Source organism: Zonotrichia leucophrys, chromosome 6, assembly GCF_028769735.1.
Source record: "Zonotrichia leucophrys gambelii isolate GWCS_2022_RI chromosome 6, RI_Zleu_2.0, whole genome shotgun sequence".
NCBI lineage: Eukaryota > Metazoa > Chordata > Aves > Passeriformes > Passerellidae > Zonotrichia > Zonotrichia leucophrys.
The window spans coordinates 2,420,549-2,438,165 of record NC_088176.1 but is presented as its reverse complement, the minus strand read 5'-3'; the positions used below and the strand labels follow the sequence as shown (position 1 = coordinate 2,438,165).

The window sequence follows — 17,617 nt, the reverse complement described above, 5'->3', positions numbered from 1 at the left end:
CTGTGTGAAAGTTATGAAAAAGACATTGATATTCAAAGTTTTCATTTCATTTCCTTTTGATAAAAATACCATGAAAAATTCAGGTGAAAGGAAACCAGAAGAGATTCATATGCCATTAAGGGAATTACACTGGGAGTTGTAATAATATCCCTTAATCTTAAAAAGGTAAGTCTCTTACAGAATTAAGGTTTTGCTGCTGCTTTTCATGCCATGTGAGGAATTATGGCTAATGCAAGTTGCTGATGTGAAAACATCCTCGCTAATCCTGTTTGGAGAGCGGCTCGTTCTGTGCTCCTTAGAAAAGGCACAGGAAGATGTATTATGGGCCTTTCGTTAAATAATTACTTAATTACACCCTGGGACTGGCAGATAGCAATCTGAATGCTGCTGGCAGGTTTCTCCGAAGGCAGCAAAACTCCGTGTGAGGAGCGCCACGTGCGTGGTGGCAGGGATGCGTTGGCATCAGCAAACTCAAGGTGGAAAAGACATTTCAGTCAGCTCATACTCATTAAAAAAAGCTTCTACTCACCCTTCCCTGTGAGCTTCTCCCTTCTCTAGCTCCTGTATAACACCCAACAACACTTTGATGGTCTCCTGACTAGAGCTGATCAGGTTCTCCATCATCTGAAGCTGCGCTTTCAAGTCCACAACTTCGGTGTGAGGCACGATTTGTTGGCATTCCTGGCTCACGGCCACGGCTGTCCGGCAGGGCTGGCTCTCCTCCATGGACGCCACGTTGACCTGCAGGCTCTGGTCACTACATTCGGGGGCCGGGCACTGCGCCCGCGCCGCGCACGCTCGGGCATCTCCGGCCGGGGGCTGCACCCCGTTCAGCTGCACCGTCCTCTTGTCGTCCTCCTCGGGGCACGGCCCCCAGTCGCCCAGGCCGGGCAGGTCGGGCTGCGAGGCCGGCAGGTAAACCGTGGCCACCTCAGTCTTGAAGACCCTCCCGTGGAGGGGCTGGGCGGCCTCGTCGCTCCCCAGCCGCGCCGCCGCCGCTCTGCCCCGGCTGGAGGGCCGTGCCGGCTCCTCCTGGCCGGGCTCGGCCAAGTTGGGTCGAGGAGGCTCTTTGGGAGAACTGTGCAAACTGCTGCTTTTCCAGGCCTCGGCGCCGTTGTCGTGCGCGGCGCGCTCGGAGATGTGGGAGATGAACTCGGCCGTCTGCAGGCTGCCGGCCTTCCTGCCCCAGGCCGCGGCCTCGCCCGCGCCCCGGCCCTCCCTGTCCTTCACCTCGATCAGGAACCCGTTGTTCTCGCTCGGTAACGTGTCCACGGTCGCGGCGCTTTTCAGAATATTCCCTTTTTTCCGGTCCAGAGGGAAGGTCTGGTAGCACTTTTTGAGATCAGGGGAAGTCTGGACTCCTGTGCTCTTGGTGACGTTGGGGATGGACCTGCGGGCGGGCACCGTCATGTACTTGCGGTAGGCCGTCTTGTAGGAGATGGCCTTGGCCTCCTTCTTGTCGGGGTCCTGCGTGGAGGAGGTGGAGAGCTGCTTGTCCCTCTGCTCGTTCTGGGCCTCGCAGATATCCTTGAACCTCACCTGGAGGGCTTTGTTCCGTTTCTTGATCTGCCGGTTGGGATCCAGCGCATATTTCATCTCCAGCGCCAGGGAAGCCGCGGGCTCGACGTCGCTGTCCGAGGCAGTGAGTAAGCATTTGCTGGGCTCCTTACTCACCATGATGCCTGCAACCAAAAATAGTGCAAAAAGCCTCATGTTACAACAGAAATGTTACTTTTTCCCCTGAGGTTTCTGCAATATTTAAGCCACGTTCCTGTGATCCCACTGAAATGGATGTGACTCGTGGCCGATGCGCTCGATTCCGTCGAGTCACAGCCCTTGGTGATTTTTTAGAGATTTGTATCTTAATCATGTTATATCTCAATCTGTTATGAATACCTGCTCCTCAGAGAGGAGGTTTCCTAGTGCCAGAAGTTATTCTACAACAATTTCCCCAGGATAGGACAGTGGCTCTCATGCCAGGGCTTCCCAGGAAGCAGTTTCCTTCAGGAATATGAATTTTCTCTGAATTTACCTGATAGTTAGTAAAAATTACAGGGGAATTGAAAACCAGGTGTCTTTGTCCAAGTGAAGAAAAGTTGAGAGCTCTGCCCACCCTTAATTCTCCTTTAATGCAAATGTTTAGCAGCAAGAAGTGTCCAACTGGCATTATTTTTAGAGTGTGCTTGCTTACCAAACACGTTTCTGCTGTGTAATGCATTCAGCATTCTTTGCAAGGATTTAGTTGGTCGTTAGAGGTGTCATTATTTGGATTTTTATAAAAAAATTTCCACATGGCTAAAACTAAATACAGATTAATTATTATTAGCAACTTGTTGGTAGTGCTGGGTGCGTAGAATTTGTGAATTAGTGAAGTTTTGGAGGAAGTCAGCAGTGCATCAATTAAGGTTTTACTTCAAATGCAAAACAACTCATCCTTTCCTAGAAGCAGTAATGTGCCTTTATGATACAGCTGCTTGTCCCAAAAAATCCTTAAGCTCTAAAAACCTCCAAACCTGTGATGAATCACAGAAATTACTTATCTGCCATTGAAATACAAGCTCCTCCTCGAGGAGGAGAAGATGCCAACTGCTTAATACAGCATTTACCCAAAAAAACCCCAAACCCCAGTGGTTGTACAGATCATAGGAGATCTGGAGTGGCTGCATAATTAAGATTTCATTTTTACACCTCATTTGAAGTTGTAATTTTTACTTTCCTGTTGTGCAAATTTCTCCCTGAGACTTGCTGAATTACCAAATTCCCACTTAATCCAAACATTCTGCATATATCTCCTGCTGAAACCCTCAGAGGGACTCGGGAGTATAATGTAAAACAAGTAAAGGGACTTTCAGGTGTACTTGAAATATGTTTTTAATTAAAATTCCTTTGTCTATTTAATAAAATATGTGAAACTCTTGAAGAGTTAAGTGCCATAATAGCATCTGTTTTAGAAAGCCCACTCAAGGGCACAAGGGAATGAATCCTTGACTAGTCTATATTTAAAGTAAGAAAGCTTAATGGGGAAATAATTTTCAGTGGAAAACTGAATGTTTATGAGGTTTAAAAGTGAAAGTAACACTCCCCTAAAGACACACACAGATGTGCATGGCGCAGAGTCCAAGGTTGGACTTCTGGGTCAAAAATCTCATGAAAACGTGTCATTACTTAATGGTTTTTTCATGTTTTAATTCCCTGGCCCTGGTAATTTGTGAAGAGGGAACTGAAATATTCCAGAATCCCCCTAGTTTGCCTTTTTCTGTGTGATTTGTGCTGCTCAGGGAGTGGAGAGGGAGCAGCAGTTGTTGGAGAAGGGGAAGAAGTTTTTCTGTGACTCTGATGTAGTGCAAAGTCTGTAGAAGAAGCAAAAAGAAGAGAAAATTCAGGACAAAACCACTCAAATAATGGAATCTGAGATTGCCAGATCCCAGTTTCCAGCTGGTTATTTTATACATACAAGCCTAGGATCTGATATACCAAGGTGACCAAGTCCCTGTTTTGGAGGAAAAGAAAGAATAAAATGGAAATTCTAAGGGGGGGTTGAAGATAAAAGCAGAGTAGTGGGTAGGATCAGTTATCCCTGTGCCCTTAACACATGAGGGACAGATTTTGAGGGGAATAAATCAACTACATTTGAATGTCAGGAATTTTCTGTTTTTGTGAAGAAAGTGCTGGCTAAGATACAAACCTGGTCCTTTAGCTTGCAGCTGGACCACATTAAAGTCTATTGTAAAAACTGCTGTTGAACCCCAAAACTGCACTTCAGAATTCCATGAAGCAAATTTTCCACAACAGTCTGGTAAATGAATGAGTTGACCAAAAAACCCTAAATACAAGAGTATAACAGCCATTACAGCCATTAGTTCCAAATCTGCCAGTGGGAGTTTCTGAGCTCCCAAGAAATTGTGGCAAAAATGAAGTCCTGCATTCACAAAGATCTGAAATATTCAGTAACTGTGTCTGTTTTTACCCAAAAAGGCTATAAAAATTGGCTGTTAGCTCTGAAAGCCACCATCTCTTAGGATTCCTTGGAGTTGTCAAAGTGAATTTTTGGGCACTTGGTTATTTGACAGCAGGATCCATTAACATGCAATTTATTTTCAAGTATTGGCTTGATATTTCATTAGTGTCTGTGATCTGTCTCAATTTTCAGATTATTTTACCTCCCACATGAATCCCATCATTTTGAGGGGCTGGGTTTGTTTGGGATGACTTCCCATGGAATTCATGGATTCCAACCCCAGCTGAAACCAGGAATCTGGAGATATTCCCCAGAGTAGATAAATGGGGAACTTCATTCTGCAGTTAATTTTGAGCATGTCATTAATAGCCAATAAATTGATTCTTCACCAAATTGCTTGTCTCCCTTGCCCAACTGCACAGGCCTGATTGATTTAGCTGATCCAGAGTTTTTTATTCCCACTAGTAGCTGGGAGTAATAATTTTAGAGATATCTGTGATTAGGAATGACAACAACCAAAAGAAGTCGATTTTGTTTTTGAAGCCTTGCTCGGATCCTGGTGTCTCTGAGGGGAACTCTCTGTGCTCAGCTGATAAAAGAACAGTTGAGGAAAGAGTCAAGTGAGTTAAACACTTCACAGGGAAGAGTTGATAAAATATTTCCTGTTTGGTTTCATTTTTGGTTTGGACAAAGTGTTGCCTCCTATTTTGCCTTATTTAGGCACTGCCACAGTGTTGTCTCTGCAGGGTTTTTGGGTATTTGAAGAAACTACTGAGCTGGAGTTCCTCAGTTTATGGCTCGTGCTGTCAGGGGGGTAATAAAACCTTTGGATTTGAATTTTATTTGCAGATGCCAATTACATGCACATAATAGACTTCAACTTTTTATCTGTACTTACTCCAAACAAAGAGCTGGTTTGCTAAACTAAATATTTAAGTAATCACAAGCTTAGTTTTTCAGTTTTTAGCCTTGATTTTTTATAAACTTCTCGCTGATTACCCTTAAGCAGCATCTCTCTATGTCTGAATATGGAAATAAACTAATAATAATAATAATAATAATAATAATAAGTGATGCACAGGGAAGCTTTGAGTGGGTATAAAATGTTTGGGTAATGATGGAAACCATCAGTTAGGTGGCACAAATCTTTGCAGGACCTTCACTCTGCATCCCAAACTCTGCAGAGTCACTGCCCTGGGAGGAGAATTACAGTGTGGAATTTCCAGACTGATTGGTTAATGAGGGGAGAGAGATCTGAACTCACCTTGCAATTTCCATTTTATCTCTGTCAGTTTTGTGACACAGAAGCAGATTCAGGACGTGTTAATACGCAGAGTGGGCTTAAACTTTGCAGGTTCCAAATGCAGATGAAAGGCACAGATTTCACTCTTTGGGTTTCCAGAGCAAGGGAAGGCTTTGGAGGTGCAGCTGGAAACATCTGTGCACGTATTAAGAGCACACAGGAATTTGTGGATGGATGGATTGGCTTAAAATAATGCAGGGAATTGCAAATAATTGGCTTTTTGCATGGAAAGTGGGAAGTGATCTGCAGCATCTTTAGGCTTCTGGAAAGTTCCAGGCTGGACATTCTCCTCAGAAATCCTCACTGCCTCAGATAAAATTATATATGCCTAAATACCACCTTAAACCACTTACTTTTCAAAAACTATTTGATGTCTATAAGTCATAAGTGTATCCATGAAATGTTTATCCAATTGTACTGTTAAAAATAAAGAGCAGAAAGAAACTCAGGTTTACTTTGTAGAAACAAAGCCAGAATAGAAACCTAATGTTAATTTTAAATATCCCATACATTTTGACTTCATTAAATGAGTATTTATATTCTTTTCAAAGGAATCTCATTGTTAATTATCTGACAGTGTTATGTTAGAAATTTTAAAATTATTTAGTATCATTATAAAAGTAATGTCCAGTAAAAAAGACTGTCATGATAAAAGCATTAGGAAATATGAATTATCTTAGGCAGTTTTAAATTACAGAAGTTGTTTGCAGAAACTTTGCCTGTGTTAGGAAATTTTGCAGGGTTTTAATACAAAATGACTGAGGAGAAATTCTGACTTCCAGATAAATCTGGGGATTGCAGGTATTCCCAGTTTTTAGAGGATAAAAAATACTGATGAGAGGATTGTTAGGAGAACTCTGGGGTAGCCCAGCCTGTCTTTATTTCATCACAGAATCGTTCATGTAGAATAACAGACTTAGCAGTGCTGCTAAATGTCAAACCAGTATTTTTTTTTAACTCTGTTTTGAAACCCTGCGGCACTGAACCTGATTTTTGTCTCTCTTGAACTTGCTTATTTATTGCTCAATACCCAAGTCATCCTTACTGCTGCATTTCCAAGTGCCTTGGAAGTCTTCCTTTGGAATTATCAGGATCCTGTGGCATTGGATTTGTCTTTCCCCCCCTCCCATCCATTGGCAGGCTCTGTGAGAATGATGTATAAAGTCATAGCTTATGGCTGAGATACCAAATAAATGCCTTTAAATGCTCTTGTGAGCTTCAGCTTCAGAACTAAGTGGCAACAAATAAAATGTACGATTTAATAAGCCTGGAGACTTTTAGATAAAACAGGAATCTATTGGAGGATAAACTACTTAAAATTTTCCTTACAAACCAAGCCAGTTTCCCTGAATGAAGCTGGTAGAGGCAATTTTCTTTAATTCTGACATCTCTGCTATGCTTTTGGAGCACAAATTTTAATAATACTTAGGTTTTGTTGCTCCCTATATTGTTCCATGCATAAAATTAAAAGGAATCCATTCAATGTGATAAAACTCGGGACAATAAGGGTTCTTTTCCCCATAACAGAATTTTGCAAGGAATAGCACCATTAACAGGAGATTTGCACTTGCACTAAAAGCAGTGTAGACTTATGGGGTGAGTTAATAACTATTAACTTCCCAGTGGAACAAACACAGTGTAACAAGACAGTCCCTGTGAATTCAGAGTGTTCTGATCTCAAACATTTGCTGGGATTTAGTGGACTGGAAAAGATAATGTCACTGTGAGGAGAGTGATGCTGATTTCTCTCGCTGTGCTCTGCAGCCCTGGCTCTCAGGACGAGAGCAGGGAAGGTTTCTTTAGCATTATTTTGTTTTTTCATGAAAATCTGGGCAAGGCTTTGTCCCTGCTCCAGGGGGAGGAAGAAGAGCAGGATGCTGCTGAGGAGAGGTTGCTGGGAGAATCCCTAAGAGTTCTGCTCACGCTGTCCTGGCTTGCAGGAGTGCAAAAGGCACAGACAGGACTTGCACTGGAAGGTTTTTCATTTTTATGGGACTTTCTGGTAAATAATTTAAAGGGCAGGTTGTTAAAAACAAGGGTTTAAGGCAGTTCCTTATTGGCATTACTGTTGAATACTAAGTTTAATTGTTCTTAGTTGACATCAATAGGTTTTCTGGGTGTTTAAGGGGAAAAAAAAAGCAGGCAAATGACAGGGAAAAAGCAGTGCTGCTCTTTAGCTTTGACCAACAGGGTTGTAAAACTGTCAGAGCTCTGCACAGAGGGAGCTGAATGCTGAGAACACAGAATCATGGAATGGTTTGGGTTGGAAAAGACCTTTAGGATCATCCCATCCCACCCCAGCCATGGGCAGGGACACCTCCCACTGTCCCAGGCTGCTCCAAGCCCTGTCCTGCCTGGCCTTGGGCACTGCCAGGGATGATCAGACTGTGAGACCTCCAGGAACTGCAGCTGGTTTTGTTCAGCAGAGATTTTCAAGCACTGGGCGAAGAGGATAAAGCAGGTAAGCAGGTCCCAGCTCCAGCTTCGATCCTGCATCCCTCATTGTGCTCTGCAGATCAGAGCGTTCCCTTGGGAATGCAGGGGATGCTACAGAAGGGAGATGGTGACAGTGACATTCTGGGGTCAGTGCCTGTCAGGCATCAGAGCCTTGTCAGTTCCAATGCTTGGATCAGGGTGCCAGGCAGACAAGCTCGGGAGGGTGTGAAGTGTTGTTGAACAGCTCAGCTGGGTAATTTAGGTCTAAAACCTGACATCATTAGCAGGATGTTAATTGGGGATCTGTCTAGATGGGTTTCTGCACTCAACTGCTGGCAGCAGTCACCACCAAGAGCTGTGTCATTTGTCACCTTGAGGAGCACATTCCTGAAGTTTCTGGTTTCAGGCAGGTTCTGGTTCTGCTGGAATTCTGAATTATCCATGTACAGGTAGATCTGAGTGTGCTGGTGTTGGGGAAATTGCACAGATCAGTCTGACTCGTGCTAGAGCACTGTACAAAAATTCCCATTAGTGACCCCAAAAAGAGTTCTAGTAGAACAAAAAGCTTCAGTTGCTGAGGGGAATTGCAGTCCCTAAAGCTGCAGAGCTTCCTCCAAGCTGGATCTAAGATGCTTTTGAAATCCTGGGAAGGAAGAGCCAACATCTTGTGTGAGAGGACGTTGTCTTAAACTCCCCAAATCCCAGGTTCTCATCAAACAGGAGGACTTTGGGAGAGGGCTGATGGAAATTGCTCATTCCAAGGGACACAGTTTTGGTGCCATGTGGGAAGAACTACGTGGGGAATCAAGAGGGACGCAAATAAAGTGTGGAATTGCAGAGTACGTTGCTCCCAGGTGTTGTGGAACTGGGATAATGTGGAATAGGATTTTTAAATAAACCTGGTGTCTTTGCTCATGGCAGGGGGCTGGAATGAGATAATCCTTAATGCCCTTCCAACCCAAACCACTCTGTGATTCTGGATTTTAGGATGGGCTGTTTGTGATAGGGATGATTAGGAAGATTATTAAAGTAATAATTAAAGACCCTCTCAAGGTTATTTTTTGGCTGGGGAAGGCACCACAACTGGCCACCAGACAGAAAATTTGCATCACTTTTCTTGTGGCTTTGTGTGCTTTTGTTACAAATTGTGAATGCAGGAATGAACCACGTTCTTGTCACCTACCAAACCACACGGATTGCTCTGGAATTCAGCAGTTTAGGCTCAGTCTCCAGAAGGGATCAGTGTTATCACTGTGAGCAGGCAGTTCAAGCATAATTTCTGCTGAATTACTCTCTCCAGCAGTGGGATGTTTTATCTGTCTCTTTGTCAGCTCCGTAGAGATATGGCTGTGTTTTATTTGCCGATGGCCTTGATACACAGAAATGTATTCAACTGATCCACAAGTTAAATTTCTGTACTGGATATCTCCTCATTCATTCTCCTCTCTATTTGCAGGAGAGAATGATGAATATAATAACAAAATGGGTATGAACAACCAATTACTAATGGTTGGAAGGAGACTTTGGGCTTGTTGTAGATTTTGTGCTTCTTTATAGATAAATACACCAAAATTAAGGATTTTACTGAATTCCCTCTTCTTCCTTCTCCCAGGAAGCAACCAACCAGACCAAAACTACTTGTGTTAAGAACTTTTAAAATACAGTCCTGAAGTCACACACCTGCTTAAATGGGTTTGTCTTGGGCATCAGAGGGCCCCTGTTCCAGCTTTTAAAATATCATTTACACCATGGTTGGGCTTTATAAGCTTTGACCTCACCAAAATTGTTCCAAGCAATGCAATCACAGCCTTGACATGAGAATTGGGAGAAAAAAATGGAAGAGGAGAGAAGGGCAGCTGTAAAACAAGCAGGGAAGGTGGGCAAGAGCACAAACAAGTAACTCCTTGTTTTTTTTGTGAGCTTGTGACAATTCCTGCTCGCTCGGACCAGATGGAAAGAGCTTCCTCTGCTTTTGTTTTTAAACTGCTTTAATTCGGTAACTACGTGGGCTTTATTTATAGGCTTGCTCCAGCAATCATGGGCAGGCAAAAATAACAGCAGCAACCTGCTTCTGCTGCCCATGGATGTCACAAACACGAGTTAAAGCTGGGGTTTCTGAGATGTTTAACAACTATTTTTGATATGGGTTGAGTCTGAGACCAGAAATCAGCAACTCTGGGGAGAGGGACACGGTAGAGCTCTGGCACTTCCCTGCCAGGACAGAAATCTGTTGTAATGATTTAGAAGTTGGGATCTGCACCTTAACATAGCAAGACTTGAAGGTCTTCAGTCTTTTTAGTCCATCTCTGTTTAATTCAGACTTTGAAAATGGCCCTTACTCCTCTGTGCTGCTCTGTATCAAACCCAGTGGATTTAGCTGGAAAAACTGGAGTAAAATCAGGCTTGGTGTCTTGTGCCGCTAAAGGGGGAGAAAAACGCAAAGAGGACACCAAATGTTGCTGTTTGATCACTGAATTGTTATTTTTACATGCAGTTCTCTTTGCCTGGGAGACTGGTGCTGGGGTGTGTTAGTGGGAAGCAGTTTGCAGGCGCTGATCACCCTGACACGGAGCAAAAGCATGAAAGGGTGAAGTGTTCCAGGAGTATTAGGGGATCACTTTTCTGCCTGAACCCAATAAAACTGGAGCAAACAGCCTCAGATGGGGATGTGCCACTACAACAACAGAATGCTCCGAGCACATTTCTGTGTGGTCAATAACAATTTAAAATCGAGTGTCAATACCCAGGGAGTCGTACCTGTGTGTGTTCAGAGGTTATTCAGGATTTTCTAAGCAAGCACCAGTTTTCAGGAGGCTGAATGTGGAGCTCCCACTGAATTTACCACTCTGAGATTATTTTTTTTCCTTAAAATATGCTCATGATTTCATTTTCAGAAAGCCTATTTAATTTGCAAACTGATTAGTAAAAATACAAGGGAGTACTGGGCTATAAAATAGATTTGTTGCTTACATGTTTTTTAGTATCTCAGACAAATTTTCAGCAGTTCTTTAAACTGTGCCTGTCATAAAGTAGAATTTAAGAGCTTTTTATTAATAGCTAGTTCAGATAATCACGTGAATTTTTTATGGGCTAAGATATTCTAGATTTGCTGTCATTTCTTCAAGTGGGCATGAATTATGGGACTATACATCCCTAGTTCTCCCTGTCCTGTGCTTGGATAAGGAATGGCCTTGAGACATCACAGCTCAAGAGCTCTGTGCAGGTATCCTTAGATTTTAGCAGGGATTTTTGGCAAGCTCACAGCTTTCCCTGACTGGTTTCCCCATCAGTCACGGCAAAGGAATGGCATGGCTAAGTTGGCTTTTAAATCCTGCAGAAGCAAACATCAGTGTTGGTGTTTCCTTGCCTTGTGCACAGTCCCTGGCTGAGTTTGGGTGTTTGGGTCCCCAGGCAGTGGTGCCTGGGGCTGCTCTGGGAGGTGACGCGCGCTCCGTGACTCGGCACTCGGGCACTCGTGGGCTCCTTCCCTGCGCTCCTCTGCACTGAGCTCACCGCTCCTCTGGCTGAGTTAATTAGATCTAGATTAGAATACAGAATATGCAGTGTGTGCCCCTCGTGCAGAAATGCTCTGTCAGTGCAGTGGTTAACGGGGGGAACAGGCAGCGAGGATCTTACGAGCTCCTCGTTTGTGAGCTCAGTTAATAGAAGGGTGCATTGAATGCTGAGTGCTGGCCCTCTTGGTAAGGAACTGAACACTTTCTCTTGTGGTGCTCCTACCCAGCTGGATTTTTATGTGTCAGTCCCAGGGAAAAGCTCTGATTCCATCCAGGATTAGAATTATCTCAAGCATCTTGTTAAAAACACACATCGTTAATAATGACGGAGTCCTAAAGAACAAACATTTTTCATCAAGGGCATCGTGACATCCTAACAAAAAGGCCCTAAAAAAAGCTGATTTAGTATCAGCTTTCCCCATCACGTGAAGGGAGGATGCTTTCAATACAACAGCACCTTAAACTCTGGGGCAGGAATTTTGTTTTAGAACTGTTGGAATTAGAACAATTCAGTCTGAGTCTGGATTAGCAATCTACATTATGGATTTCTCCTGGAATCAGGGACCCTATGCTACCACTGTATAGCAGAGTATCACCCTCCAGGTGATAAATTAGTAATACCTGAGCCCTGAGATATTCTCATCTAAATATGAATTTTTAATGCTAGGAGAAGAACCCAGCTTTTAACTTAGAACTGTTATTTGTACTCGGAGGGAACAGATAATTGTAGTCCAGGCAGGCAGGCAGGGGCAGGCTGGTGGAACACCAAGAGGCATCACACCAAGAGTGAGGAGATCCATTCCTCTCCCTGATCTCCTATTTTTACTATTGGTCTGTTGCCTTGGAATTTGACATTAAATTAATGCCAGTCCATGGCTAGGACATAGTTGCATATCATGTGATTATTTTTATTTATTTATTTAATTATTTTTAGCTAGGAGTTTTTTCCATCCAGAAGCCAGATTTTAACCTTGATACATGCAGCATTCCTGGCAGCCTGGTAAATCCGAGCACGATCCACCACTTAAGAGGAGGGAATGAACTCCCAGTTTATATCAGACTGGTTTGCCTTCCCTTAGCACTTGCCAGCATTCAGCTGGGGGAAAAAGAAATGATTCTCCGAGGCTGGGAAAAACAGGTCTTCCCAGATTTCCCGGTCTTAGAGCCTAATGAGTTAAATTCTCCTCCGTGCGGGATTTTAAGCTGCTTAGACACACAAGGTCAAAGCGAAGCGCTCCATTCCCTGTTCCGACTGGCGGCTGCGAGGGGGGCACAGCTCCCTTGGGACGGAGCCCTCGGGAGACGGTGACATAAGCAGGGAATAAATTCCCCGCTCGCAGCAGTGCAAGCTGTCCCTGTTCAGCCGGGGCCGGCCATCCCCCCGCCTCCCCCGGGCAGATCCCACGGAACTGCAGTCCTGCATCCCCTGGCTGCCGTAACTCCGTAAACATGGCATTAGCAGCGCCCAGGTCACGGCACGGGGCTTTAGCAGCGAGGGAGGCACGGTGCAATTGCAGGGCTCGGGATGCCTTGCACGATGCAAGGACTGTGACTTTGGGGATGGCTCCCTGCTACCTTTGTCCCGTTTTCCTACGGCGTTTCCACGGCATCCCCGATTTCTGTGTGGTCGGTGATGGTGATGGGGGACTCGGCTGTGTTAAATCGGGAGAGCCCTGCACACTTCACTGAATAGCGGCAGCTTCAGTCCCCGAGGAGGATTTTTGGGTTTGCTGGGCTTTTAATGAAGTGCCGTACTGCAAGTTCAGCGATGAACACATCCCGTGTTCCTCCATCGCCGCTGTACGGACACTTCATTAGGACGGCTGAAGTTAATAAGCAGCGGTAGTTCCTCGCCATCAGCCATGTGAAAAACCAAAGCACTTCGTGCATCCTCCAAAAATCCTCCAGCTGCCCCTCTCCCCTCCCAGGCACCTCTGGAAGGGGAGCAGGCAAAGAAACGCTGGTATTTTTCTAGAAGAAAGTCGCGTATCGGGATATTCTCTCCTTATCTGTCACGAAAGTTATTGGATGCAGGAGCCGTTCGCAGGCAGGCACATACGCTATTGCATAACGCTGGCGCTCAGCTCCAGCCTTTCTCCTCATCCCTACGAAGTTTTCCGCCGGCAGAAGCGGCGGCCGGGCGATTTCGGGGGCTCGGGGCGAGCGCCTTACCTTGTGCTTCCTCACGCAGAAGCGGCGGTCTGGGCGAGCATCTCCCTCCAGCCGCCGGGGCGAGCTGGCCGTCAGAGCCTGGGCGCCGGGGCGCATCTGCCGCGGAGCCGCCGAGCCGCCGGAGGAGCCGCAGCCGCCGCCGCCGCGCTCCCCCGCTGCCCTCATGGGCTGCGGCGGGGGCTCGCTGTCGGGGGGTCCCCTCGGCCGGGTCCCCGCCGAGGGGAACTTGTTGAGCGGGACCGGCGGGCGTCCCCCAGCCGGGCGGGAGCGGGGAGGAGGAGCCGGGGGCCGGGCTGGCGGCGGGGGCGGGCGGGGGAGGTGGGATGGAGCGATGGAGCCGCGGTGCTCGGCGCCGCGCACAAGGAGGGGAGAAGCGCGGAGCTGGCGCTCGCAGGCTGGCTGAGCAGCTTGCTTTATTCTTTCTTTATTGCTCTGGTTCTCCTGCGCGGGGTTCAGTAATAACAGAGCCGTGCACACCGTCCCCGCGCAGCCCGGGCTTCCAGTCGCGCTACGGGAGCGATGGAGCAGCCGCAGAGTGGGTGATGCTGATCCATTGGGAATTTCAGCGAAGCGCTGGGTTAAAGCTACACGGCTGCCTTTTATTGGGAGGGAAAGTGTTTAGGTGCTAAAGGAGTAGCTGCTCCCATTTGCTTTTAAACCTTGTATAAAATGGACGCGAGTTCGGAGTGAAGCAGTTTGGCAGAGGAGATTGATAAACGTGATCATCTGCGTAAAACTTGAATCACATCTTTCCTCCTTTTCTCTCATTTTACAGAGGGTTTAGCAATGATGTTTTTCACTTTTAAAAGGCAAAAAGTTGGAAGTTAAATAGGTCGTGTGTATTTTACCTGAGTGTTAGACAGAAAATGCCATGAGAGGCATGAGAATTGGGAGTTGGGAAGCGTTGGGTCTGTGCTTCATTCGGAGGTTCCCAGGAGTTTTGCTGCTCAATACTTTCCAGCAGGAAAGTCTACTAGCCCGGGTGCCAGCAGGTGTGGGCCACGGAGTTCTCTGTCACAGCAGTGCCTTCACCTTGAGGGTTATTGATTTAGGGGGTTACTGAAGCGCCCCCTGATTTGAACTGGCAGATGAGAGGGGCTGGACCAGCCCAGAGTGTTCCAGCACGGCCCCACAGCACGGCAGGCAGGGCCAGGCGAGCTGGGCGCTGGGTGAGTCCGGCCAGGCACGGACACGGTGCAGCAGCAGCAGCCCTGGCTCCGGCGCTGGGGGTGTTTGGGGTTTGAGCTGATCAGCCCTGGCTCCGGCGCTGGGGGTGTTTGGGGTTTGAGCTGAGCAGCCCTTGCAGCGCTGGGGGTGTTTGGGGTTTGAGCTGAGCAGCCCTGGCTCCGGCGCTGGGGGTGTTTGGGGTTTGAGCTGAGCAGCCCTGGCTCCGGCGCTGGGGGTGTTTGGGGTTTGAGCTGAGCAGCCCTGGCTCCGGCGCTGGGGGTGTTTGGGGTTTGAGCTGAGCAGCCCTTGCAGCCCTTGCCCGTCGGTGCTGCCGCAGGGCCGGGGCTCCGCGGTGCCGCCTGCCCGGGATGGGGCTGGGCAGGGGACCCGCGTGGGTCCGGGTGGCACCCGGTGTGTGACATCCGTGGGCAGGGAGCCCCGGCCAGCCCGGCGTCGCGGTGAGGCTGTGCAGGAGCGATCGGAGCGGCGCTCCGCAAGCAGGCAGTCAGCAGAGGGCAGCTCCGCCGCTCTGCCTGTACCTGTGCAGGTGCTGCCGCTGCCCCTTCCTTCCCTCTGCTCCTTATCCCCGAGCGAGGGTGCCAGGGCTGTGCCCTCCTCAGCACCCGCTGCTCTGCCCCGGGTAGGGATTGTCACACAGCTTGGATCAGTCAGCATTTCTCATGGTATTTTATCAGATTTTTTTTTTCCCAAAGAACTTCAATATCGACCTGCTTATTGATGCAACAGCAGCCACCATGCTGTTATTTTTTTTTTTCTTTTTGTTTTTCTTTCCAGCAGTGCTGACTTGCTGTATTCCAGGTCCTCTGTGGATTTCTCTCTACGAAAATAAATGTGGTTTTTGGCTGCAGCCTGGATACAGACGTGGGTAAAATTACATGGTAGGGTGAGCACGTCTGAAATAACACAGGCTACTTCCTCAGAGCCAAGAGATCAGTGCTGGGAGATGCTGCTGCTTTTTCACAAGCTGAAAATGTGAGTTTATCCAGCCCATGATTACTGGAAGGAAATACTATAACTTGATATCCTGAGTGACTTGAAAGGAGAATCTGTCTGACAGAAGCAGCAGTTAAACATCATTCTTGTCTTCTCCATAATGATATTTAGAAGCTGTTGTCTCAAGGCTGATTAGTCTTGCACAGCATTATGCATATGCCCCACTTATAAACTGTACAGCATCTTGTGGAGGTTTTTAGGGAATTAAAAAGCACTTTCTGATGTGGACCAGATTCATGTGTAACTGCTGACACCATTGGTGTATACAGGGATTTTTTAAATCAGGGTTTGTGAAAAATGAAGTGTTTTGTGATCATCATGCTTCATGTTACTGTAACAGCACATAGAAGTAAATACACTGGGAAATTGGAAATGCTTCATCACCCATTTGTCAATATTTTAGCCTTTCAAAATGCTGAGCATGACTGTTGCAGAGTGAAATGTAGTGTTGAAGAGATGCTTGAGAGGGGAGAGAGGGGTTGGGCTTCAGCCTGAGAGGGTGCAAAGAGAAAAGAGACAATTAATTATAGTTGTTTTAGGTTATAAATGTATTTCTCTCTCACGGAGTGTCCTACCCTCCCAGATTGGCTTTTTCTCCACTCGGGGAGGAGTGAGCCCTGCTTGGGGCTGCAGTGACACGTGCAGGTGGAAGTCCTGCCTTGGGATTCTGGGGGCAGTGAGGAAAGCAGGGCTTGGAGGGCAGTGAGATGGATTTTTAGTGGCGTTCTCTGTGGAGAAGTACAGTGAGGGGCCCTTCTCCCTCACTGCTAATTGCACCATAAATTCAGGGAGGCACCTGTGTGTGTGTTCAGAAATATTCATCACAGCCTGGTGTTACAGACTTCAGGTTTTACCTGACTTTCTTCCTTACATTCAGTTTCTGAGGACACATCTGGGTGACTGTGGGAGGGTCAGCCTGGCCTGTCCTCCCCTCACTCAGCTTTAGCTCAAGGACTGCCCCAGGAAATGCTGTGCCTGGGGGGATTTTTTTGCAGAGCAGCTGCTTTGTGGGATTATGCTCCTCTAGAACACGCAGGTCCGACAGTGGAACACTCAAATGTGATTTTCTGGAACAGTCTGTGAAGTTCTTGTGCAGGAAAGCTTGGATGCAGCTCAGGGAAAAGCAAGTGGCAGCCAGAGCTTGAGTTACCTGCCAGGTGTTTGGTGAGCACCAGAGTGGGGAGGGAGGATGATAAACCAGCACCAGTGGGATTTTCAGACCTATGTTAAGTAAATTATTTTAGGAGGCATAATTTAATTCCCAACACTACATGCCTGAGCTGGGTTCTCAGGGATATTAATTCCTTAGGACCAGGCTAATTTATGGCAGAACTTCCCACCTGTGTTGGAGAGGAAAGAAGGGTGAAGTTCACTTGGTTTGAAGCAGAGCTGTGGACAAAGTTGTGCCTTTTCTCTCTGTAATCACTTGGGACCAGTGCTGCCACCCAGCCTTTGCTAAAACCAGGAATTTTCACATTGCTGAACCTTCATTCCCATTAATTAGGTGGTTATTTCCATGCCTTTGGGTGATAACTGCCTGGCTTTCTGGGCTAAATTGGTAATTAATTTATTTATTTCCTCCAGCCTGCCATTGGAACAGAAATGGAGGGATGGTAAATATGCCCCTCTGCTCCAGCTGAGGTGAAGCAAACTTGGCTGGAATTTCAAACAGTCCAATCCTGGGAGGTGCTCCTTGCTTTGGGGCAGGATATTTTCTGCTTGGCTGTGATGCAGAGGAAAAGGTCTCTTGGAGTCATTTGGCAGAAATTTGGGAGATTTGCTGGGGTGTCTTGCTCCATAACAAGTCTTTTCCATGAGCTTGGAAAATTCATTTGAGCCTCTGCTGATGTCAGTTCTTTATACATAAAGTGCTAATTCCACATCTCTTTACTTAAAGGAACATTTTGAAGATAAAGTGGATTTAAGAATATGTGTCTAATACCCATAATACCTGTGCACAGCTGAAATATTAAACAGCTGATTGAGGGAACTGCTCTTTGTGGGTTTTCTGCTCAGAGAAGAAAAATGCTGAGTAACCTCATTAGCTCTGAT

General features: G+C 46.5%; 2 protein-coding genes across 2 annotated transcripts in view; one reads left to right on the top strand and one right to left on the bottom strand.

Annotated features, from left to right (window-relative positions):
* INSYN2A (inhibitory synaptic factor 2A) overlaps positions 1 to 13,642 on the bottom strand; it is a 42,000-nt gene extending 28,358 nt beyond the window's left edge. Inside the window, exons 1-2 of the mRNA XM_064717057.1 lie at positions 13,385 to 13,642; positions 530 to 1,682 (exon numbers count right to left, since the gene is read on the bottom strand). Coding sequence (XP_064573127.1) covers positions 530 to 1,677 — 1,148 coding nt within the window. The 5' untranslated portion in view covers positions 1,678 to 1,682; positions 13,385 to 13,642. The remainder of the gene's footprint in view (positions 1 to 529; positions 1,683 to 13,384) is intronic.
* DOCK1 (dedicator of cytokinesis 1) overlaps positions 1 to 17,617 on the top strand; it is a 293,238-nt gene that overhangs the window by 129,529 nt on the left and 146,092 nt on the right. The window lies entirely within an intron of this gene.